General features: G+C 43.9%; 1 protein-coding gene across 1 annotated transcript in view; it reads left to right on the top strand.

Annotated features, from left to right (window-relative positions):
* The window catches only part of LOC135874779 (tetraspanin-15-like), a 198,079-nt gene that overhangs the window by 130,611 nt on the left and 43,172 nt on the right, over nucleotides 1-24,296 (top strand). The window contains exon 6 of the mRNA XM_065399708.1: nucleotides 23,266-23,319. Within this exon, the coding sequence (XP_065255780.1) occupies nucleotides 23,266-23,319 (54 nt within the window). The remainder of the gene's footprint in view (nucleotides 1-23,265; nucleotides 23,320-24,296) is intronic.

Raw genomic sequence — 24,296 nt, forward strand, 5'->3', positions numbered from 1 at the left:
TAGCACTGACTATGGGTTTTGTAGTGTGAGGACATAGACACAAAGAGCCATGCTTTAAGCAGCAACTAGAGAACAGCCTGACCTCTGTTAAATTCCTCGCTGCCACACGCGGTGTTTCTGGTAACTATGGAGGACCAGGAAGTCTGTAACCACTCCATAGGTTTGGCATTGCCTAGCACTGTGTGTGTCTATCTATTTATATAGAGAGAAAGGAATAAGTCAACTGATTTTATTTAGCTGTAGCACACGCCTTCCTGGAGCAAGAAATGGAACCCAGGAGGCCCACTTTCCAACTCAGGAAGGGGCATGAGACCACAGGCAAGGACACTGAGGTTAGCAGCAGATTCAAAGGGTTCCGAAGCATTATTGCTCAGTCAGTGGTGGCGTAGGAGAAACTGCCTGGAATGAGCTGTGAAATGAAATAGATTTGGTGTGTGTAAAATACTCCATGTGGTATGGCAGGAAATGGCTTGCTGTGCGTGACTCATCACTGAGAGTAGTGGGAACCATATCTTGCCAGTGAAATTAGAACTAATGCAATCCCCACATCACTCACTGACCAAATTACTGGAATATTAGTGCAGAGAACAATAGCTTCACAATCCTAGCTAACCTGAGGAAATGAGCCTGTGTAATCTTGAGTTAATGCATACTCTTCGCTCCCCAATTTCTTCTGTCTTTTCATTATAAAGCACTCCAGCTCCATGATTAAGGGAAAAAACTAACCCATAACAGCGCATGATTACTTTCTTTTGTTGTTGGTTGGTGAATGGAACAGAGCGTGAACTATCTTCTCACCCTTACAGGTAGTCCCTCCTGGTCAAAGTGGAGATTCATTTGGTGCAGTAAAAGGAGTGAAATGGCTACATTGTGTGTCAAACCAGGGCCTGCAGTTTAGAATGCCTCATATTCTGGAAGCACTGAATTTCACATAGGGGGATTCAGTGTTGTGTCTTTTGCTTTTCACACAATAATAGCAGTAGGAGGAAAAACTACCAGGCACAGTTCAGAGATTCTAACACCAGAAGGGACCACTGTGATCCTCCAGTCCAACCTCTGGCTATAGAACTTACCCAAAATAATTCCTGTTTGAACTAGAGTGTATCTAACATATTAGTTGGGTCCAAATAACTGTGTTTGTTAACTCTACATAAACATGCTAGGCTCAGCTAAATCTATACTGCTGCCCTGGCTGGTTTCTTGTGGCTTCTCAAACATAGAACACCGTAAGCGCCACTATAGGATTTACACACTATTTAAAAGGATACTATCCTATTTCTATGCAGTACACTTAAAGAATGTGGTGATGCAGTGTGTTTTCAGAGCTCCTGAGAGGAAGGCTCACTGTTCAAAATGTACACCTTGATTCCAGTTTGAATGTATCTAGCTTCAACTTCCAGCCATTGGATCTTTTATATCTTTGTTAGCTAGATTGAAGAGCCCAGTATCAAATATTAGTTCCCTGTGAAGAGACTTACAGATTGTGATCAAGTCACCCCTTAACCCTGTCTTTGTTAAGCAAAACAGATGGAATTCCTTGAGTTTTCTAATCCTTTAAACATTTTCTTGGCTCTTCTCTGAACCCTCTCCATCCTTCTTGAGCAAAAAGAGACCAGAACACTTGCTTCTGCTCATGGACAAATCACTGCAAGTCACTTGCACCAGCAGACTGGTAGGGGTATTATTATTATTTGTATTGTAGTAGCACCTAGGAACCCTAGTCATGGACCAGGACCCCTTTGCGCCAGGCGCTGTACAAATACTGAATGGAAAGATGGTGCCTTTCCCAAGGAGCTTATAATCTATTTGTAAAAGAAGAGAGAACAGATGGATACAGATGGAGGAGTACAGGGAAACAGTGAGACAGTGTAGGTCAGTATGATGGCCAGTGTCTCAGCACACCAGGGGCCTACCTGTTACGTTTTTTGTAGGCAAAGCAAAGTTTTAAAGAGGGATTTGAAGAAGGCTAATGAGGTCATTTTGCAGATGTTTACGGGGAGCTCCTCCCAAGAATGAGGTGCAGAATGAGAGCGTAAATGTTAATATGCATCTGCTGATACAAAGGATGGGGAGTAGAGCTGCTCAGGTGTCTTCTACAGAGCATCTTCTACACTCCCTTTTTTGCTACATTTGCACCTTGATCCCAAAGGCTGCAGTGGATGGCAACCAGCAGTGTTGTGTGAAGTACTAACATTCTGTTACAGCACTGGAATTTCAACAGGCAAGTACCAGGTCCCTGGGGCTGCAGTGGAGGAGGTTATTACGGGAGATGGAGGGGCTGCCCCATAGCACCAAGCAGGGCCGGCTCTGGCTTTTTTGCTGCCCCAGGCAAAAAAGCCTCCCGCCGCCCCCCGCTGGGGAACGCGGCAGGGGAGGGCGCCGAGCCCGGCCGCGGCCCAGCTCTCCCCGGCCGGCCGGAGCGCCAGGAGGAGGACGGAGAGCCCGGCCGCGGGCCCGCTCTCCCCGGCGGCAGGAGCGCCGGGGGGGGGGGGCGGCAAGCCCGACCGGGGCCCCGCTCTCCCCAACCGGCCGGAGTGCCGGGAGGAGGGTGGCGAGCCAGCTGCGGCTCCGCTCTCCCCGGCGGCAGGAGCGCCGGGGGGAGGGCGGAGAGCCCGGCCGGGGCCCCGCTCTCCCCGACCAGCTGGAGCGCCGGGGGGAGGGCGGCGAGCCCGCAGCGGCTCCGCTCTCCACGACCGGCCGGAGCGCCGCAAGGTGGGCGGTGAGCCCGCAGCGGCTCCGCTGTCCCCGGCAGCAGGAGCGCCAGGGGGAGGGCGGCGAGCCCGCCGCGGGCCCCGCTCTCCCCGACCGGCCGGAGCACTGGGAAGAGGGCGGAGAGCCCAGCCGCGGCCCCGCTCTCCCCGGCCGGCCGGAGCGCCGCGGGGAGGGCGGCGAGCCCAGTCGCGGCCCCGCTCTCGGGCCTGAGCGCTGCCCCCCTCCAGGTGCCACCCCAAGCACATGCTTGGTAGGCTGGTGCCTGGAGCCGGCCCTGGCACCAAGGCATCGTTGATTGTTAATTGCCATTTTAGAAGGTCACAAGATCACTGTCACAAGAACTTAAATTAGAATTAGAGACGAAACAGATCTACTGGGTTGGACTTAATCTGCTGACCAGTTTAGGATTTAATCCCCCCATAGAAGATGAAATGGAACGGATGGGAGGGGGCGATGAATACGAGAGCAGAAGTGAGCCGTGTGCTTAACCTTCTCTCACATCAAAGACAGTCAAATACCGCCCTGGGGCTGTTTTTCCATTTAAGCAATTGCTGTAGCTGGAACAAGGATGTTATACAGTCGCAAACAGGGAGTGGCGGTGGGACTGTCGGTGTGTTGTGATTTGGAGGGAAAGCATGCACAGGACACTCAGAATGAGTCAACAGTTTGAAAACCTTTGAGACCCCTTCGCCCAATCTGTTTCATTCTCTTGATTTTTAAATCACATAGTTCCACTTTCAAGCATAGGTATGCAACTGCTACTGCGGGCAGGAGGGTGTTGGAACTCAGCTCGTATAAACTCCTGTGCATAAAACATCTGAAACTTGCATATACAAGACATCAGGAAAAGACATGATAAGAAAAGGCTATGATTGCTGGCACTGAATCTGATTGAGTGGAATGTATTTTTGGCACTTGCCTAAGGAAATATACAGTGGCTGTTACAAAAATGTATCCTCCAGCCATTTCCTGGCACAAATGCAGCCTCCCTGAGAGGAAGTATGTATAGTCTTCCACCAGGAGCGTTTGTATTGATGCAGAGGTCAGTGTGGGGCATTGTGGGACAGCTCCTGTTGGCCACTACAAGTCGATGGAAGTAACGCAGTGTCTAGATCGATTGATACTGTGTCGACCTAACTACATCGACCATGATTCTACGCCGCTTGGAGAGGTGGTGTTTTAAGTTGGCGTAGTGAGGCAATTATGTCGGCAGGAGCAAAATTTAAGTGTAGACACATCCACGGGTAAGTCGACATAAGTCCAATGGAGGGCAACGAAAATGATCAGGGGGCTGGAGCACATGACTTATGGGGAGAAGCTGAGGGAACTGGGGTTATTTAGTCTGCAGAAGAGAAGAGTGAGGGAGGATTTGATAGCAGCCTTCAACTATCTGAAGGGGGGTTCCAAAGAGGATGGAGCTCGGCTGTTCTCAGTGGTGGCAGATGACAGAACAAGAAGCAATGGTCTCAAGTTGCAGTGGGGGAGGTCTATTAGGAAACACTATTTCACTAGGAGGGTGGTGAAGCACTGGAATGGGTTCCCTAGGGAGGTGGTGGAATCTCCTTCCTTAGAGGTTTTTAAGGCCCGTCTTGACAAAGCCCTGGCTGGGATGATTTAGTTGGGGATTGGTGCTGCTTTGAGCAGGGGGTTGGACTAGATGACCTCCTGAGGTCTCTTCCAACCCTAATCTTCTATGATTTAGCCATGTAGTGTAGACTAGGCCGTAGGAACTTAGAGCTATGTACACCTGTTCAGGGCAGGTTATCGTTGCTTAATGAGGCACAGCCCTCTGACTTCAGGGAAGGGATAGTCACTATAACTATTTCCATGTCTAGAATGAAGTAAGTAATTTGCACCTGGTACAATATCCAATGAATGTAGTCTTTTTTTGTGACTTACTCAAATTTTATTAACGGTTCAGTGGCCTTCACTATTCAATGGAAATATCGGAATGTGTTTGCTGTATGGATTTGCTATTATAAACTTGAGTTATGTTGCGATGGATCAGATAAGTTGCATGTTAGTGTTTCTGCTTCCTCATTGGATGAACCCAAAGACAGAAATTCTTCCACGCGGGAACGGCTTTTCTGTACATATTCACACATGTAAGTTGGAAATTCACTTTTCACAAACATGCATGCCAATAAAACTTGAATGAATGAATATTTGTGGAAAGTGAACATAAGGAGTGTGAGCATGACCAAAGGGAATTTATTTAAAAAGTAAATGAATATTCATGCCAGGTTTTTGCATTAGTCAGCTAGCTCCTTCAATTTCTTTCTACAAAAATCTGAAACGTAGGGGCATTGATTTAAATTTAATTGAGTTATAATCCACATTACTACTTTAGTATTGCCTAAATTAGCTGGTAAATGGGACAAAACACAAGTCCTTGTGCTGCCTCCAATAGCTGGTTACATCACCTTTTTGGTCTAGAGATTTCAATAGTATGTAAGCTCTGAAAAGGCTACTTTTGGGGGACTAGATGACATAGGGCTGGTCATATAGTTTCAACTGTAGGTCACTGGTTCAATTGTAGTGCAGGGTGATGATGACCAAAGTATCTTCAGACCTGTTAGCAAGGAATGGGTTATCTCAGTTCTGTTGATAGATCCCCATATCACAAAACCCACCATTACAACTGGCAGATACTCCTCCCTTTATTGGCAGTACCAGTAGAATGGTCAAATTTGAATGGGAATGAAGACCAACCTCTCACCCTTAGGGTATGTCTGTCCCGGAGGAGGAAAAACAAGGTGTGTTCTTAACTTGGGTTAACTAACTGGTGTTAGCTAACTCTGGTTAAAATAGCACTGAAGACACAGCAACTCTGCTTTTAACTCGGGTTAGTAATTTGAGTTAAAGCCTGTAGAGCGGCCTGGGGTTGAATTCAAGTTGCTAACCCAAGTTGAAAGCCAAACTGCCCTGCCTTCCATGCTATTTTAACCTGAATTAGCGAATGCAGGCTAGCTAACCTGAGTTATGAAAACATCTTCTATTGCAATGTAGACTTACCCTTAAGTTTAAGTTGCATTAGCAAGTTATCCAGAAAGAAGTTTGCATTACAGTTCAATGTGCTGTATTTATTCTTTTGAATAGAGGATTTCAGTCTCCAAGGCTCACTATCAGAGCCCATTATAAGCATTACATTCGGTGTGCAGAAATAAATGTGTGTGTAGATTTGAAATTCTCTCTGGCAACGATACAAATCAGGTGACAGTCAGCAAATACATGCAGCTGAATAATAGACAGGATCTGAGATGGGGTAATTATCTATAAGTACCTGCTTCCTAAATGAGTATTTGAGCCTGTTCTGTTAAAATTCCCCCCTCTGGATCAGGCTGTATGGTATGTCTCTGTGTGGTGTGATGCATCTCCTGGTTCTTTGCAAGACTTCATTGCTGACATTCAGCATAGGCTTTTCCTTTTGTTGGAAAAAACAGTTTGTTAGATGAAAGGAAAAATAGAACAACTGTAGCTGTATGCTTTTATGTGCAAACAGATTAGCCATATGCAATGCGCTCTAGCTGAGCTTTGCAGTTTGACTAATGTTGAAGGTGAATAGCAAAGCAAAAAACCCTCTGATTTTCCCTTTTATTGTTCCTTTATGATGTATAAAGGCATTAAACTTTGTTTTCTAAAGAATAAAGAATTCTACTTGTTATTTACATTGGAAATAGAGTCATCTCTTCCTTTCTCTTTAGTGGAATACCTTGGCAAAAATCTTTGCGGGACCTACATCATATTGTCGCCCAGGAGCGTAACCTGAGTTTCCACCTTCCCTGTCCCCACCTGAGTGGAAAGAATCTATCTGACTTATCCTCCTTTTGAGGAGGTGCTGCAACTACTAAGGGACAAAAAGAAAGAACATAAGAACGGCCATACTGGGTCAGACCAAAGGTCCATCTAACCCAGTGTCCTGTCTGCCGACAGTGGCCAGTGCCAGGTGCCCCAGAGGGAATGAACAGAACTGGTAATCATCAAGTGATCTTCTCCCTGTCGTCCATTCCCAGCTTCTGGCAAACAGAGGCTAGGGACACCATCCCTGCCTACCCTGGCTAATAGTCATTGATGGACCTATCCTCCATGAACTTATCTAGTTCTTTTTTTGAACCTGTTATGGTCTTGGCCTTCACAACATCCTCTGGCAAGGAGTTCCACTGGTTCACTGCGCATTGTGTGAAAAAAAATACTACCTTTTGTTTGTTTTTAACCTGCTGCCTATTAATTTAATTTGATGACACCTAGTTCTTGTGTTATGAGGAGGAGTAAATAACACTTCTTTACTTTGTCCACATAAGTCATGATTTTATAGACCTCTATCATATCCCCTCCCCCTTGTCATCTCTTTTCCAAGCTGAAAAGTCCCAGTCTTATTAATCTCTCCTCGTATGGAAGCCGTTCCATAACCCTAATAATTTTTCTTGCCCTTTTCTGTACCTTTTCCAATTCCAATATATCTTTTTTGAGATGGGGTGACCACATCTGCACGCAGTATTCAAGATGTGGGCGTACCATGGATTTATATAGAGGCAATATGATATTTTCTGTCTTATTATCTATCCCTTTCTTAATGATTCCCAACATTCTGTTTGCTTTTTTGACTGCCGCTGCACTTTTCATGGATGTTTTCAGAGAACTATCCACAGTGACTCCAAGATCTCTTCCTTGAGTGGTAACAGCTCATTTAGACCCCATCATTTGATATGTATAGGTGGGATTATGTTTTCCAATGTGCATAACTTTGCATTTATCTACATTGAATGTCATCTGCCATTCTGTTGCCCATTCACCCAGTTTTGTGAGATCCTTTTGTAGCTTTTCGCAGTCTGCTTGGGACTTAACTATCTTGAGTAGTTTTGTATCATCTGCAAATTTTGCCACTGTTTCCAGATCATTTATGAATATGTTGAATAGGACTGGTCCCAGTATAGACCCCTGAGGGACACCACTATTTACCTCTCTCCATTCTGAAAATTGACCATTTATTCCAACCCTTTGTTTCCTATCTTTTAACCAGTTACCAACCCATGAAAGGACCTTCTCTCTTATTCCATGACAGCTTACTTTAAGAGCCTTTGGTGAGGGACTTTATCAAAGGCTTTCTGAAAATCTAAGTACACTATATCCAATGGATCCCCCTTGTCCACATGCTTGTTGACCCCCACAAAGAATTCTAGTAGATTGGTGAGGCATGATTTCCCTTTACAAAAACCATGTTGACTCTTCCCCAACAAATTATGTTCCTCTGTGTGTCTGACAATTTTGTTCTTTACTATCGTTACAACCAGTTTGCCCAGTACTGAAGTCAGGCTTACCGGCCTGTAATTTCCGGGGTCACCTCTGGAGCCCTTTTCAAAAATTGGCGTCACATTAGCTATCCTCCAGTCATTTGGTACAGAAGCTGATTTAAATGATAGGTTACAAACTACAATTAGTAGTTCTGCAATTTCATATTTGAGTTCCTTCAGAACTCGGGTGAATACCATCTGGTCCTGGTGACTTATTACTGTTTACTTTATCAATTTGTTCCAAAACCTCCTCTAATGACACCTCAATCTGGGACAGTTCCTCAGATTTGTCATCTAAAAAGAATGGCTCAGGTTTGGGAATCTCACTCACATCCTTGGCCATGAAGACCAATGCAAAGAATTAATTTAGTTTCTCCGCAATGGCCTTATCATTCTTGAGTGCTCCTTTAGCATCTTTCGTCCAGTGGCCCCACTGGTTGTTTAGCAGGCTTCCAGCTTCTGATGTACTTAAAAAAAAAATGCTATTACTTTGAGTCTTTGGCTAGCTGTTCTTCACATTCTTTTTTGGCCTTCCTCATTATATTTTTACATTTCATTTGCCAGAGTTTATGCTCCTTTCTGTTTTCCTCACTAGGATTTAACTTCCACTTTTTAAAGGATGCCTTTTTGTCTCTCACTGCTTCTTTTACTTTGTTGTGTAGCTACAGTGGCACTTTTTTGGTTCTCTTACTATGTTTTTTTAATTAGGGGTATACATTTAAGTTGAGCCTCTATTATAGTGTCTTTAAAAAGTTTCCATGCAGCTTGTAGGGATTTCACTTTTGGTGCTGTACCTTTTTATTTTTGTTTCACTAATGTCCTCATTTTTGTGTAGTCCCCCTTTCTGAAATTAAATGCTACTGTGTTGGGCTGCTGTGGTGTTTTCCTAGCCACAGGGATGTTAAATTTAATTATATTCTGGTCACTACTACCAAGCGGTCCAGCTATATTCACCTCTTGGACCAGATCCTGTGCTCCACTTAGGACTAAATCAAAAATTGCTTCTCCTCTTGTAGGTTCTAGGACTAGCTGCTCCAAGAAGCAGTCATTTAAGGTGTCAAGAAACTTTATCTCTACATCCCGTCCTGAGGTGACGTGTACCCAGTCAGTATGGGGATAGTTGAAATCCCCCATTATTATTGAGTTTTTTATTTTTAGCCTCTCTAATCTCCCTGAGCATTTCACAGTCACTATCACCATCCTGGTCAGGTGGTCAGTAATATATCTCTACTGCTATATTCTTATTATTCAAGCATGGGATTACTATCCGTAGAGATTCTATGGTACAATTTGGTTCATTTCAGATTTTTACTTCATTTGATTCTACGCTTTCTTTCACATATAGTGCCACTCCCCCACCAGCATGACCTGTTCTATCCTTCCGATTATATTTTGTACCCTGGTATTACTGTGTTCCGTTGATTATCCTCATTCCACCAAGTTTCTGTGATGCCTATTCTATCCATATCCACATTTAATATGAGGCAGTCTAGTTCACCCATCTTACTATTTAGACTTCTAGCTTTTGTATGTAAGCATTTTAAAAATTTGTCACTTTTTAGCTGTCTGCCATTACATGATATAATTGAATGGGACTCTTTTTCATTTGACTGTTTCTCATCAGATCCAACCTGTATTTTACCATCTTCCATCCTCTCCTGCTTATTAGGACATAGAGAATCTCCATTAATAGATCCTCCCCTAAGGGATGTCTCTGTCCGAACCACATGCTCCTCTTCACCTGTCGGCTTTCCCCCAGCCCTTAGTTTAAAAACTGCTTTATTACTTTTTTAATTTTAAGTGCCAGCAATCTGGTTTCAATTTGGTTTAGGTGGAGCCCATCCTTCCTGTATAGGCTCCCCCTTTCCCCAAAGTTTCCCCAGTTCCTAATAAATCTAAACCCCTCCTCCCTACACCATCGTCTCATCCACGCATTGAGACCCTGCAGTTCTGCCTGTCTAACTGGCCCTGCGCGTGGAACTGGAAGCATCTCAGAGAATGCTACCATGGAGGTCCTGGACTTCAATCTCTTACCTAGCAGCCTAAATTTGACCTCCACAACTTCTCTCCTATCCTTCCCTATGTCATTGGTACCTACATGTACCACAACCATTTCTCCTCCCCAGCAGTACACATAAGTCTATCTAGATGTCTCGAGAGATCTGCAACCTTCGCACCAGGCAGACAAGTCACCATGTGATTCTCCCAGTCATCACAAACCCAGCTATCTATGTTTCTAATAATCAAATCCCCCATAATTATTACCTGTCTCTTCCCAATAACTGGAGTTCCCTCCCCCAGAGAGGTATCCTCAGTGCGAGAGGATACCATGACATCATCTGGAAGGAGGGTCCCAACTATGGGACCTTTCCCCTCTGCTCCAGTTGGATGTTCTCCTTCTCTGGGACTTTCATCCTCCTCAACAGCACAGAGGTTGTCAGACCAGGAGTGGGACCATTCTACTGTGTCCCGGAAAGTCTCATCTGTGTACCTCTCTGTCTCCCTTAGCTCCTCCAGTTCAGCCACTCTGGTCTCCAAAGCCCGTACATGGTCTCTGAGGGCCAGGAGCTCCTTGCACCAGACGCACACATACATCCCCTGCCCATAGGACAAGTGATCATACATGCTGCATTGGGTGCAATAAACTGGGTAGCCCCACTCTGTTGCTGGACGTCTGCCTGCATTCTCTTTATACGCCTGCAGCTCGTTCCTTTGTTGATGTTTTGTTTTTATCAGGGGGTGGTTTTGGCTTTAAGTTTAAAGAATGTTAAGTGTGTCTAGCCCCCCCACACACACTCCCTCACAAAACTCCCCTGTTAGCCACTCCTGTTAAGAAGCTCTCAGCCTTGCCTAGCAACAAAGGAACAAGGAAGAAGAAAAAGCATGGATCAGGATACAGGCTGCGAATCAGGAGTCCTGAGCTCTATTCCCAACTCTGCCACTGATGTGCTGTGTGAACTTGGGCGAGTCACTTCCCCTCTGTGTCTCGTGTATGTACAGTGCCCAGTACAATGAGTTCCTGGTCTTGGTTGGGGCCTCTAGGTGCTACCATAATACAAATTTATAAGAAAGAAAGAAAGTAGGAGAGAAGGCAGTGGATGGAAGTGGACACAAAGCTTTTTAAGGTCTGCTGGGATAGAGGCCGAGGTTGGAAGACATGTCTTTAGAATTTGCACAGGGTGTGATGACCTCTGCCAAAATGACATGCTAGTATTAAAAAGACACAGTGGGTGAGGTAATATCTTTTATTGGACCAACTTCTGGTCCAATGTCTTGGTCCGATAAAAGATTTTTACCACACCTCCTTGTCTCCCTAACATCCTGTGACTAATGCAGCTACAACAACACTGCATACGATAATGCTTGTATTAAATCACTTCAGGCCAATCCACTGCAGTAATAAATTCTGCCCTCTGCTCTGAAAAAGGATGAATCTGATGGGGGCTAATAGGTCTCAGCTACCTTGATGAGACCTTGCTGAAGTGTTTTACATTAAATTGTCAGGTGCCATTAGCAAAAGAGAAGGAGAAAGTGCACAATTAAGAAAATAAAAGATCAATATTTGATTTTCTTTTCTATTTTCCGGTAATTATGATTGGAATCAGCTTTCTGTGAAGAACAGAGCATAACACTGCAAGCGGGAAAACTATCCCTCCCCCAGCCTTCTTCGTAAAGGAAAACTGTCCCCCTTCAGTCCACCTATCAAAGTTGATAAAGCTTTTCTCAGCATGAATACCATTGCTGTGCATTTCCATCCTAGAATCTCATAGTGTGTGGATGAGTGAAAAGGACATTGGACTTAGTCCATGTTCATGGGGTCTGTTCCCAGCTCTGCCGCTGACTTGCTATGACCTCTCCCAGGTCTCTCCTGTGGATCAGTTTTCCCAGTGGAAAAAATCGGGGATAATGGTACTGCCTTGTTACAAGCACTTTGAGCTTTGCGGCTGAAAACTGCTAACACTAATCAAGTCTTAGCACCCCTCTGAAAGTATCCATGTTGCAGTCTGTTTTTCCAGACAGGGAAACTGAGGCAGCAAGTAGTTTAAGTGAGTTGTGTGAACCTGGGCAAGCCAGGGCTGAGGTCAGGCTAGAACCAAGTCATTGTGACTTCCAATCTCTTGCTCTCACCGCTCTGAATTTTTAAAAAATTAAAATCTTCATATCTTGGCATCCTGTTGGCAGTGACCAACTTGTTGGGAAAATTACAGAGACAAGGTGGGTGAGGTCATGTTTTTTTTTATTCGACCAACTTCTATTGTTGTTGTTGTTGTATTATCATAGTACCTAGTTATGGACCAGGATCCCCCTGTGCAAGGTGCTGTACAAACACAGAACAAAGAGAAAGTCCCTGCTCCATAGAGCTGCTTGCCTGCTTCAGTAACTGTGTGAAATGTGGTGAAGATCTGAGTCTGCTTCCTAATTCATAGGTGCCCACATCACACAAACTCCCCTATCAATTGCTGCTAACAATATTTATTATTTGTACTACAGGTGCTAGAGGCCCCAACCAATAATGGAACCCCTTTGTACTATGTGCTGTACATACATAGGGACTGCCTCTCTGTGCATACATAGGGACTGCCCATCTAAATAGACCAGGCAGAGGATGGGAGGGGAACAGATGCTCAGAGAGGGGATCCGACTTGCCAAAGGACACATAGGTCAGTGGCAACTGAATCCCCTGTCCCTTCAGGGCCGGCTCCAGGCACCAGCTTCTCAAGCAGGTGCTTGGGGCGGCCGCTCCGGAGAGGGGCGGCAGGTCCAGGTATTCGGCGGCAATTCGGCGGACGGTCCCTCACTCCGCCTGGGAGTGAAGGACCTGCCGCCGCAGATCGCGATCGCGGCTTTTTTTTTTTTTTTTGGTTTTGGCTGCTTGGGGCAGCCAAAACCCTGGAGCCGGCCCTGTGTCCCTTGCTCTGTCCACTGGACAATGTTGCCTTCTGTGTGTATCTTAGCAGAGATGTCAAGAATTGAGCAAGGAGACTAAACTCTATTGCCCCTGGAGTTTTTCTCTCCTGGTCAGGGATAAGATACATTGGTGGGGGAGGGATGTGTCGGGCAATGCCATAACTTGTGCTGTGTCTGTCCTATGGACACATTCTGGCCTGTCCATCTGGCACCTTTCACCAGCATGCAATTCACTGAGAAACAAAAAGGGAAAGAATAACAAGTGCAACTGTCTTCTCCCCAGGCCCATACAGGAAATAGGCCCACTCACTAAGGTCATCCTCAAACACCAAGTGGCTTGTGGCTGAGAGAGATTCTAAGGGCTCAGTAATCCCATTTAATTAACGATCTTTCAGGAGCCCTTTGCTAATTAACTTGCACCTGGAAATTCTTTTTGAGTTTTCGCTCTCCAAGAGGATACATAGGGCTTTGTGATTTAAAATTCCGCAGGGGAGAATATTTCTAGCTTTTCTTCTCCCTATATACAGTGTGGCCAGCATCCAAGACCTTTCTCACATGCATCAGTTACATTCCCAAATATCACATTTACTTCTTTAATTTAATTGAGCCATATCCCGAGTGTAAAGGGTACTCAGTTTTCACTCTTACTCAGGCAAAACGCCTATCATCTGCAGAAAGGCATAAAAAAACTGATCACAGATAGTAGAATGAGGCCCACAGATGGAAAGAATCCATCATGCAGTAGTATTCATACGGTCTTGATTAGGAGTCAGAATAACTTTGAGCCGTTGAATTTGTATTGTTACGTTTATACTTAGATTCATTTTAGAACAAATGCTCCGTTTTTGAAATGCAGTACCCCATAGCACCATTCTGTGGCATTGTTTCCATTCTGACCCCATTCTCAATTTGTATAGCTTAGCTAGTGAGGGTTCAGATCACAACCCAACATGGCATGGCTGCAGGCAACTTGAAATTATTCCCCATTTCTTTAGGATTTCTGGAGGCACTTTGCATCCTGCTCTTAATCCCGGCAGTCATCGCAATTTACCTCTAGAATTCTCAGAAGCCCCCACTTTTTCACTGTCAAGAGATCTGATGTCTTCTTTCAAATGAATCTGCTATAAATAAGTTAATTCCAATATCAGAGACAACTAGCAACAAAGATGGGCATAAGTCAGGCTTCCACCTGCTTGCTTCTTGGAGGTGCTGTCACTAGTTGTCTTCTCTTCCATGGAGTGAAATTTTCTGGGCACACAGTAAAACTCTTGATTTCTCTCTGTAGAAAGGAAAGTGAGGAAGAGAAGGTTACTGGGAAACTCCACCTGTCACCATTTATGTAGAAATCTCACAAGGAATGCTGTGAGAAATTGGAATAAGATCTCTATCACAACACCTAAAGCAAAAAAATGTGTACTAACTATTCCTTTTCCTATTAGTTATAATACTTTCCACTTCTATATTGCCTTATGCCCAAGTGCTTTGCAAACACTCCAGAGGGCTACCACAAGGCTATGTGCCTCTTAAGTATTTGAGACCAATTAGGGATTTAAGTGGTGCATAGGTCTCATGCTGGCCTTCTGCATATAAATATAGTTCATGCACTAAGGAATTAAGCTTCTTACATGTAACAAGTACTGTTATCCATCCCCATCTTGCAGATGGTGAAAAAGACACAGAGAGAAGTGAGTTTCCCCAGGTCACAGAATTAGACTGACAGAGTTGGGAATAGGATGCAGATCTCCTGACTCTCCCCGTCTTGTGTTCCCCTGTCCGTATGCCCGGTTGGAAATCACAGCACTTATCTTAAAGCAAAACTGTGAAATATTGCTGTTGAAACATCGGCAGTGGGTGGAAGGTGAGGATTTTAAAGTGAAATTCAGATTCCTTCAGTGGGAACAAGTTCAACTTTTCTACCATCTGTTATGCCTGTAAGTGTGAATTCTGCTCTGCATCTAGGCAAGAATACAAGAATGACCAGACTGGGTCAGACCAATAGTTCATCTAGCCCAGTATCCTCTAACAGCAGCTGGTGCCAGGTGCTTCAGAGGGAATGATCAGAACAGGCAGGGCCGGCTCCAGGGTTTTTGCCGCCCCAAGCGGCGCAAAAAAAAAAAAAAAAAAAAAGTCGCGATCGCAATCTGCGGCGGCAATTCGGCGGGAGGTCCTTCGCTCCGAGCGGGAGTGAGGGACCGTCCTCCGAATTGCCGCCGAATAGCTGGACATGCCGCCCCTCTCCGGAGTGGCCGCCCCAAGCACCTGCTTGCCAAGCTGGTGCCTGGAGCCGGCCCTGAGAACAGGGCAGTTTATCAAGTGATCCATTTTGCCCTGTCATGCATCCCAGCTTCTGGTAGTCAGAGGTTTAGGGACACCCAGAGCATGGGGTTCTGTCCCTGACCATCTTGGCTAATAGCCATTGATGAAACTATCCCCCAGGAACTTATCTAATTCTTTTTTGAACCCAGTTACACTTTTGGTCTTCACAACATCCCCTGGTGATCAGAACCACAGGTTGACTGTGCGTTGTGTGAAGTACTTCCTTCTGTTTGCTTTAAACCTGCTGCCTATTAATTTCATCGGGTGACTCCTGGTTCATGTGTTTATATGTGAATGGGTAAATAACACTTCCTTATCCACTTTCTCCACCCATTCACAATTTTACAGACTTCTGTCATATCCTTCTAAGCTGAACAGTCCCAGTCTTTTTAATCTCTCCTTGTACAGAAGCATTTTTGTTCATAGAATCATAGAATCTCAGGGTTGGAAGGGACCTCAGGAAATAATCTAGTCCAACCCCCCGCTCAAAGCAGGACCAACACCAACTAAATCATCCCAGCCAGGGCTTTGCCAAGACGGGCCTTAAAAACCTCTAAGGATGGAGATTCCACCACCTCCCTAGGTAACCCATTCCAGTGCTTCACCACCCTCCTAGTGAAATAGTGTTTCCTAATATCCAACCTAGACCTTCCCCACTGCAACTTGAGACCGTTGCTTCTTGTTCTGTCATCTGCTACCACTGAGAACAGACGAGCTCCATCCTCTTTGGAACCCCCCTTCAGGTAGTTGAAGGCTGCTATCAGATCCCCCCTCACTCTTCTCTTCTGCAGGCTAAACAACCCCAGTCCCCTCAGCCTCTCCTCGTAAGTCAGGTGCCCCAGCCCCCTGATCATTTTTGTTGCCCTCTGCACTCTCTCCAATTTGTCCACATCCCTTCTGTAGTGGCGGGGGGGGGTGTCCAAAACTGGACTGGTGTGGCCTCACCAGTGCTGAATAGAGGGGAATAATCACTTCTCTCGATCTGCTGGCAATGCTCCTACTAATACAGCCCAATATGCCATTGGCCTTCTTGGCAACAAGGATACATTGCTGACTCATATCCAGCTTCTCATCCACTGTAATCCCCAAGTCCTTTTCTGCAGAACTGCTGCTTAGCCAGTCGGTCCCCACCCTGTAGCAGTGCATGGGATTCTTCCTTCCTAAGTGCAGGACTCTGCACTTCTCCTTGTTGAATCTCATCAGATTTCTTTTGGCCCAATCCTCTAATTTGTCTAGGTTACTCTGGACCCTATCCCTACCCTCCAGCGTATTTACTTCTCCCCCTAGCTCTGTTGCCCTTCTCTGTATTTTTTCCAAATCCAATATAACTTTTTTGATATGGGGCAATGAGAACTGCACACAGTATTCAACATGTGGTCATACTATGGATTTATAAAGTGGCATTATGATATTTTCTGTTTTATTATCTATTCCTTTCCTAGTGGTTTCTAGCATTCTGTCAGCTTTTTTGACTGTCATTGCACATTGAGTGGATGTTTTCAGAAAACTATCCATGCTGAATCCAAGATCTTTCTTGAGTGAAAACAGCTAATTTAGACCCCATCATTTTGTATGTATAGTTGGGATTATGTTTTCCAATATGCATGACTTCACACTAATCAGTATTGACTTTCTTCTGCCATTTTGTTGCCCAGTCACCCAGTTTAGTGAGATCCCTTTGTAACTCTTCGCAGTCTGCTTTGGATTTACCTATCTTGAGTAATTTTGCATAATCTGTAAATTTTGCCATCTCACTGTTTACCCAGTAGCATTGGTCCCAGTACAGATCTTTGGGGGACCCTGTTATTTATCTCTCTCCATTGTGAAAATTGACCATTTATGCCTGTCATTTGTTTCCTATCTTTTATCAAGTTTCTGATCCATGAGAGGACCTTCTCTCTTATCCCATCACTACTTACTTTGATTAGGAGCCTTTGTCAAGGCTTTCTGAAACTCCCAAGTACACTATATCCACATGCTTGTTGACAACCTCAAAGAATTCTAATAGATTGATGAGGTATAATTTCCCTTTACAAAAGCTGTTTTGACTTTTCCCCAATGCATTGTGTTCATCTATGGGTCTGATAATTCTGTTCTTTATTATAGTTTCAAGCAATTTATCTGGTACTGAAGTTAGGCTTACCAGCCTGTAATTGCCAGGGTCACCTCTGGAGCCTTTTTTTAAAATCGGCATTGCATTAATTTCCCTCCAGTCATCTGGTACAGAGGCTGATTTAAGCAATCGTTTATGTACCGCAGTTAGTAGTTCCACAATTTCATATTTGAGTTCCTTCAGAACTCTGGGGTGAATACCATCTGGTCCTAGTGACTTATTACTTAGTGACTTCTGATGTTTTGCTGTTAGCTTTTGTGTCTTTTTCTAGTTGCTCTTCAAATTCTGTTTTGGCCTGCCTAATTATATTTTTGCACTTGGCTTGCCAGAGTTTATGTTCCTTTCTATTTTCCTCGGTAGGACTGACTTCCAATTTTTAAAGGATGTCTTTTTGCAACTAACTGCCTCTTTTACTGTACTCTGTTTAGCCATGGTGCCATTTTTTGGGCCTCTTATGAATTTTTTTTTATTTGGGGGAATACGTTTACTTTGAGCCTCTATTATGGTGTTTTTAAATAGTTTACATTAAGCCTGCAGGCATTTCAATGTTGTGACTGGTTTCAGAGTGGTAGCCATGTTAGTCTGTATCAGCAAAAAGAATGAGGAGTACTTGTGGCACCTTAGAGACTAACACATTTATTTGGGCATAAGCTTTCGTGGGCTAAAACCCACTTCATCAGATGCATGGAATGGAAAATACAGTAGGAAGATATAGATAGATAGATAGATAGATAGATATACACATACATACAGAGAACATGAAAAGATTGGGGTTACCTTACCAATTCTAACGAGGCATATCAATTAAAGTGGGCTATTATGAGAAGGAGGAAAAATCACTTTTGTAGAGGTAATCAGGATGGCCCATTTCAAACAATTGACAAGAAGGTGTGAGTAACAGTAGGGGGAAGAATTAGCATGGGAAAATAGTTTTTAGTTTGTGTAATGACCCATCCACTCCCAGTCTTTATTCAGGCCTAATTTGATGGTGCCCAGTTTGCAAATTAATTCCAGTTCTGCAGTTTCTCGTTGGAGTCTGTTTTTTGAAGTTTTGTTGTTGAAGAATTGCCACTTTTAGGCAACCCTCATCTTTTCATGTTCTGTGTATACATATATACACCTATTGTATTTTCCACTGCATGCATCCGATGAAGTGGGCTGTAGCCCACGAAAGCTTATGCCCAAATAAATTTGTTAGCCTCTAAGGTGCCACAAGTACTCCTCGTTCTTATTGTTGTGACTATTCCTTTTAATTTCCCTTTAACTAGATTCCTCATTTTTGTGTATTTCCCCTTTTTGAAGTTAAATGCTACTGTGGTGAGTGTCTTTGGTATTTCCCCCCCTACAAGGATGTTAATTTAATTACCTTATGGTCACTATTATCGAGCGATTCTGCTACATCCACCTCTTGGACCAGATCCTTTGCTCCACTTAGGTCTAACTCAAGAATTGCCTCTCCCCTTGTGGTTTCCAGGATTAGTTGTTCCAAGAAGAGGTCATTAATGGTGTCAGGAAATTTTATCTCTGCATCCCATTCTGAAGTGACAGATACCCAGCCAATATGAGGATAGTTGAAATCCCCCATTATTATTGAGTTTTCTGGTTTGATAGCCTCTCTAATCTCCCTGAGCATTTTGCAGTCTGGTCAGGTGGTTGGTAGTATATTCCTACTGCTATCCTCTTATTATTAAAGCATGGAATTTTTATCCATAGAGATTCTGTGGTTCAGTTTGATTCATTTAAAATTTTTACTATATTTGACTCTATGCTTTCTTTCACATATAATGATACTCCCCCACAAGCATGACCTACTCTGTAATTACTGTATATTTTGTACCCAGGTATTACTGTGTCCCATTGACTAGCATCATTCCACCAAGTTTCTGTGATGTCTACTATATCAATATCCCCATTTAAAACCAGCACTCAGGTTCACCCATCATAGTATTTAGCCTTCTAGCATTAGTATACAAGCACTTGTAGAATTTGTCAGCATTTAGAAAGGCTATTTGCAAGCTGCTATTGGCCACCTTGCATGTTAAAATTAATATCGCTGATAATGGGCCAATAATACAGTGAATATAAATGTTATTTGAAAACCCATGTTTCTCCCACAACTTATCTATCAAGGTCTTTCTGTTCAAGGAAATTAAAATATCTGTTAATAGAAAGAGAGAAGAGATTGGCACAGATGAAATCCAAAAGCTAGAACAGACATATTTAAAAGCTAAATAGACCAGAATGGGATCGGTGTACCAGAAATATCTGATGCAGCTGGGAGCAGGTGTCATGATGTCATTACTGAAGCTGATGGCTGTGTGGGCACCGGGGCAGGAAATTGAGATGATAAAAGAACCCTGAGTCATTTAATGCAAAGTTGGAAATAGCTGGATTAGGAGAAAGTGCCAGACAAATACATTTAAAAAAATTAATCAATGACAGAACCCTTATGGACAAATCCTATAGAATTTAATAGGGATTATGCCAGTAGGATTTTTATTGAAATTCAACAGGTTTGCATAGAAAATATTCTATTTGAGTGCGAAAGTTACCCATGCAATAGATTTTTGGCTCAACCCATGGGATTCCATAGCAACATCATTATAGATATACTTTATTCACACCCCAAAATAGTTGGACACAGTACAAACACCTAGAAATACAAGCCCAAGCCCCAAAAAGTTTACAAGGCTATGCTTTTCTATTTAAATTCTATAAGATGCAGAACCTGTAGAAAGTTTCTCTGTGATTAAATTCTGTAGGACTTTTCCAGAAGTGCATGAAACACTGTCTCTTGCAAAGACAGCTCAAAAGACTTCATGGATGTTGATGTTATTGGGTCCTAATGCAACCCTTCTGGGTAGAACCCATGGGAAGAGAATACTTGGGAAAAACCACTACAAGGTTCACCACATAGAGTTTTACCTAGAGCTGGTTGGGAAATTTTTCAACAAAAGTTTTTAATCAGAAAACGTTGATTTGTCAAAACTGAAACTTTTCACAAAAAACTACCCCAGTTCTGACGAGACTCTCACCGGGAAAGGTTTCTCGGGTCCACGGTGAAATTGCTAGTCAAAACACGTATCTGTATGTAGAGCCCAGTGGTTAGCATGCTCACTGGGGAAGTGGGAGACCCAGGTTCAAGTATCTGCTCTGAATCAGGCAGAGCAGGAATTTGAAGCCAGGTGTCCCATATCCCACAGGAATGCCCTAACCACTGAGCTACTAGCAATTCTGGGGAGGGGGATGTGTGTTTCTCTCCATTTGCCACCCCACAGCCTTCCGTTCTGTGAAAAACCTCAGAAAACCTCAATTTTCTGATCTGGAATGGGAAATATTTAGAAAATGTTCACAGGGTAGGAAAATTGTTTCCCATCCAGCTCTAGTTTCATCCTAATACTCCCTTCTGGCGGGAGTGGGGGGTTCTCTAAGACTATGGAGCCGTGATATCGACTTGGCAATTCTATTCTCAGCTCTGTGAACCTGCGTGGTGAGCTAGCGTCTTCGCTGCTCTACAGTCCTGCCTTCTGCTCGCAATGAGACGTTCTCCCCTCCCCTAATACTCAGCACTTGTCAGCCATAGATCTCAAAGTGCTTAACAAAAGTGGGTAAGTATCATTGTCCCCCAGGGCCTGGCCATGCTGTGGTGGCACTAAAATTGAACTTGGAGGGGAAACATGTGTTGGTTAGTATGAATTAAACATAAAGATTTGCAAACCTTAAGCTCATTACAAATCATGTTTCCCTTCAGGCAAACTAGTCCTGTGCAGAGGACAGTTGGTTTAATGGCTTCAATGTTGCATTCCACAGCAAAAAGTACTTGAGGGGGCATTAGACCACAGCTGCATTTTTAGACACCATTCTACGTGGAAGCATCAGCACTTCAGGAGGGTCATAACAGGTCATTGGCTCAGCATGGGAGGTCCCTGGGCCCTGTGTACCTGGTACAGTCCTGGAGATGTGTCCTATGACAGTTTTATTGCTATGCAGGGTGCAATCCATTGAATAACAGGTTTAACAAAAACCAAAACCCTGCTTTCATGCAGGACAGGTGAAATAGCAAGGCTCCAGAACTGTAAGTAAAGCAAGATTCAGGCCTGGTATAACTATGTACTCAGGGGTGTGAAAAACTCATCCCTGCATGACGTAATTATACCAACCTACCCCCCTGTGTTGATGCTGCCATGTCGACCCCATCAGCATAGCTACTGCCTCTCGGGGAGGGAGCTTATCTACACCATCCGGAGAGCTCTCTTCATTAAAGCGCTACAGTGGTTCACCCATCGGTGCAGCTGGGCCGACGCAGTGTAAGTGTAGACTCGCCCTTAAAGGGCTGGTTCTCAGTGACACAAAAGTCCCCTTTATACCATTCTGGCAACATCATGGGGCCTTAATACAGGTGTGAATTACATTTGCCCTCGTTCAAAGGCCCCACTGCACTGGCCGAATGGTGCAAATGAGAAGCAGACCCAAAGGATGAAATCCTGATCCCACTGACGTCAATGGGAGCTTTCCCATTGACTTCAGTGCAGCCCGGATTTCACCCGTGCGCCCTGTATAATGCACATACGCATTCCTGAGCAATGGAGCTATATCAGCCTTTTTAACTCTGTTCTGTTTGCCACAGACAGGCAGATTAGCAGTGCATAACTGGAAATTTGAAAAGGCGTGTTTTACAATAGCCCTGAGCAGTAACATATTGTCGAAATGACTATTTGTGGTAAAGAAATGTTAGAATAATTTCCTCACCAATTATAGAAGGAACAGACTGGGGCTTAATGGCTGCAGCCTGTTCTACCGTTTCTTTTATACCTCGTTTTACAGAAAAGCACAATTTTGCTCCAAAATGTGCACATTTCTCCTTTTCATCTCTGCGTCTCTAAAACATGGCAAGTTTGTTTTGTTGTCCAGCAGCTTTTACTGGTTGCCAAAATCATCTCATTGCTAAAATTATTATGCTTTCAATGTGGCCATTGTATGGACACAACGCACCTTTTTGAAATATACGCCTAGCCTCGAAATAAGAAAGCTTCTGTTTGATCCACAAAATAAGTGAACATGCATTATAGGCCTGATCCTGAGGCGTGGTGAGTTCCTTCTTGTCAGCAGGCCTTCTGCTAACTTCCCTGACAATTCTCAGGTGTCTCTGCCTTTCCGGGTTTTATCAAGAATCAAAATGACCAAAAAACAGAAAGTCTGCTCTCTGACAGTACTGGGATGGAAATGGTGGGCCACTCACAGGAAACCTGCTCCTTTGTAATTCCCAAGCCAGTTTCTAAACCTCTCGTGGAAAAGTCCCATGGACCATAGAGAATGAGAGTTTGTGTTCTAATGTTATAAAGTTCTCCAATGATGGTATAGGCCCTGATTCCTGAAGCACCTAGATCACCCCAAGGGGAGAGATGTTATTGAAGGTGGTGTAATAGGCCATATAACTAGGAATAATGGAATAAAATTAAACAAAGAGAAAATAAAGAACATTTTCCTAATAGGAAGCTGTATAAACTCCCAAATGAATCGGTAGGAGCCCCTCCCTGAATCATTGCAAACTGGACTCAGCAAAGCACTGGACATCACATTGTAGGTAGCAGCTCTGCATTAGCCAGCGTGAAATTGGCTAAGATGGCTGGATGGGAAAGACCTCACTGCTGCTGTGGGAAAAACTCCATGCATATTACTGATTCTCAGGCATCAGTTAGAAAGCTCTGGGAGTATATTGCTTAGTCTATAGCTTTTGTGTTGTGTTGGAAAAAGTCCCCACTGATGTCAAAGTCAGAGGCTTGTTAACTACCTGTCCTGTGTTTGTGATGAAAGGTCTGAGACCCAAGCTCCAGAGGCGGTGGTAGCAGCTTTTATATGTTTCAGGATTTTTTTGCGTTTCCTCAAAACTCTGCTCTAAGCCTGAAACAATGTTTCTGTTAATAGGTCCCTGGAGAAGTCATCAACACTCTGTGTGGATACAAGACCCTTGAAAAAGAGGTAACATACTCCTTTCATTTGCAATGTAGTTCTCTGCTTGCTGGCTCCTCCTTCATGGTCCATCCATTCTAAAGGCATATGCTACTTTGGGAGCTATATGCAGGACTGGATGATTTGGGCACACTGCAAAGCTTTTCCTCTTAAGAGGAGTCTGAGGAAGGAATACTGCTTTGAGAGGTGGTGTTGGGGAGAGTGCAGTATATCTTATTTGTGCTGCAGGGTTATTTGGTCAATGTCCTACTTCATGAGTTGCTGTTCATTTTCCTATTGATTTGTCGTGTGTCTAATCAGTCACTAGGGTGCCTAAAAATGAGAGAGGTGTCTCTCCGAGTTTTCTCATCTGCTATAAATCCAATCCTCTGCTGCATCAGAACCAAACAAATTAATAAATGTACCTTCTTTCTAATAGCTGATGAGCCGAGGAAGGCTTAATTGGGGGTATTTTCTCTGTATTTTTATAACTAAGCTATTTTTGTGATGGGTTTCGTTTAAAAAAAAAAAAAAAAAAAAAAAAACCTTCTATCAGAGAATAGCAGTCCGCTTTCCAGCAGCCTGAGCGATGGACAGAAATTCCTCGTGGTGTCAGTTTTTGGGGCAGTGACTGTCTTGCTGTAATGTCTGTACAGCACCTAGCACAGTGGGATCCATGACTGGGGCTAATAGTCATTACCACAAGACAGATAAATAGCTGATTTTTTTTTTTTTTTTTTTTTTTAGCACCTTTCATTCCTAAGGACATCATGTCTCCACTAAAATGCAGGGCATCCATCTCTGGAGAGGGGCATGCAGCAGTCACTTGGTTCCCCACACAATCACTGTAATTTATTATTCTTGTTATATGCTTAATATTCGGGTCACTCTCAGCAACTCCAGGAAGATCAGGACCTCATTGTGCCAGCTGCTGTCCAAACAAAGAGAGAGACCTCGTCCCTGCCTCAGCCATGGGAGGAGCATAACATTTGTTAACAATGCTGCCA

Source organism: Emys orbicularis, chromosome 2, assembly GCF_028017835.1.
Source record: "Emys orbicularis isolate rEmyOrb1 chromosome 2, rEmyOrb1.hap1, whole genome shotgun sequence".
Taxonomy (NCBI): Eukaryota; Metazoa; Chordata; order Testudines; family Emydidae; genus Emys; species Emys orbicularis.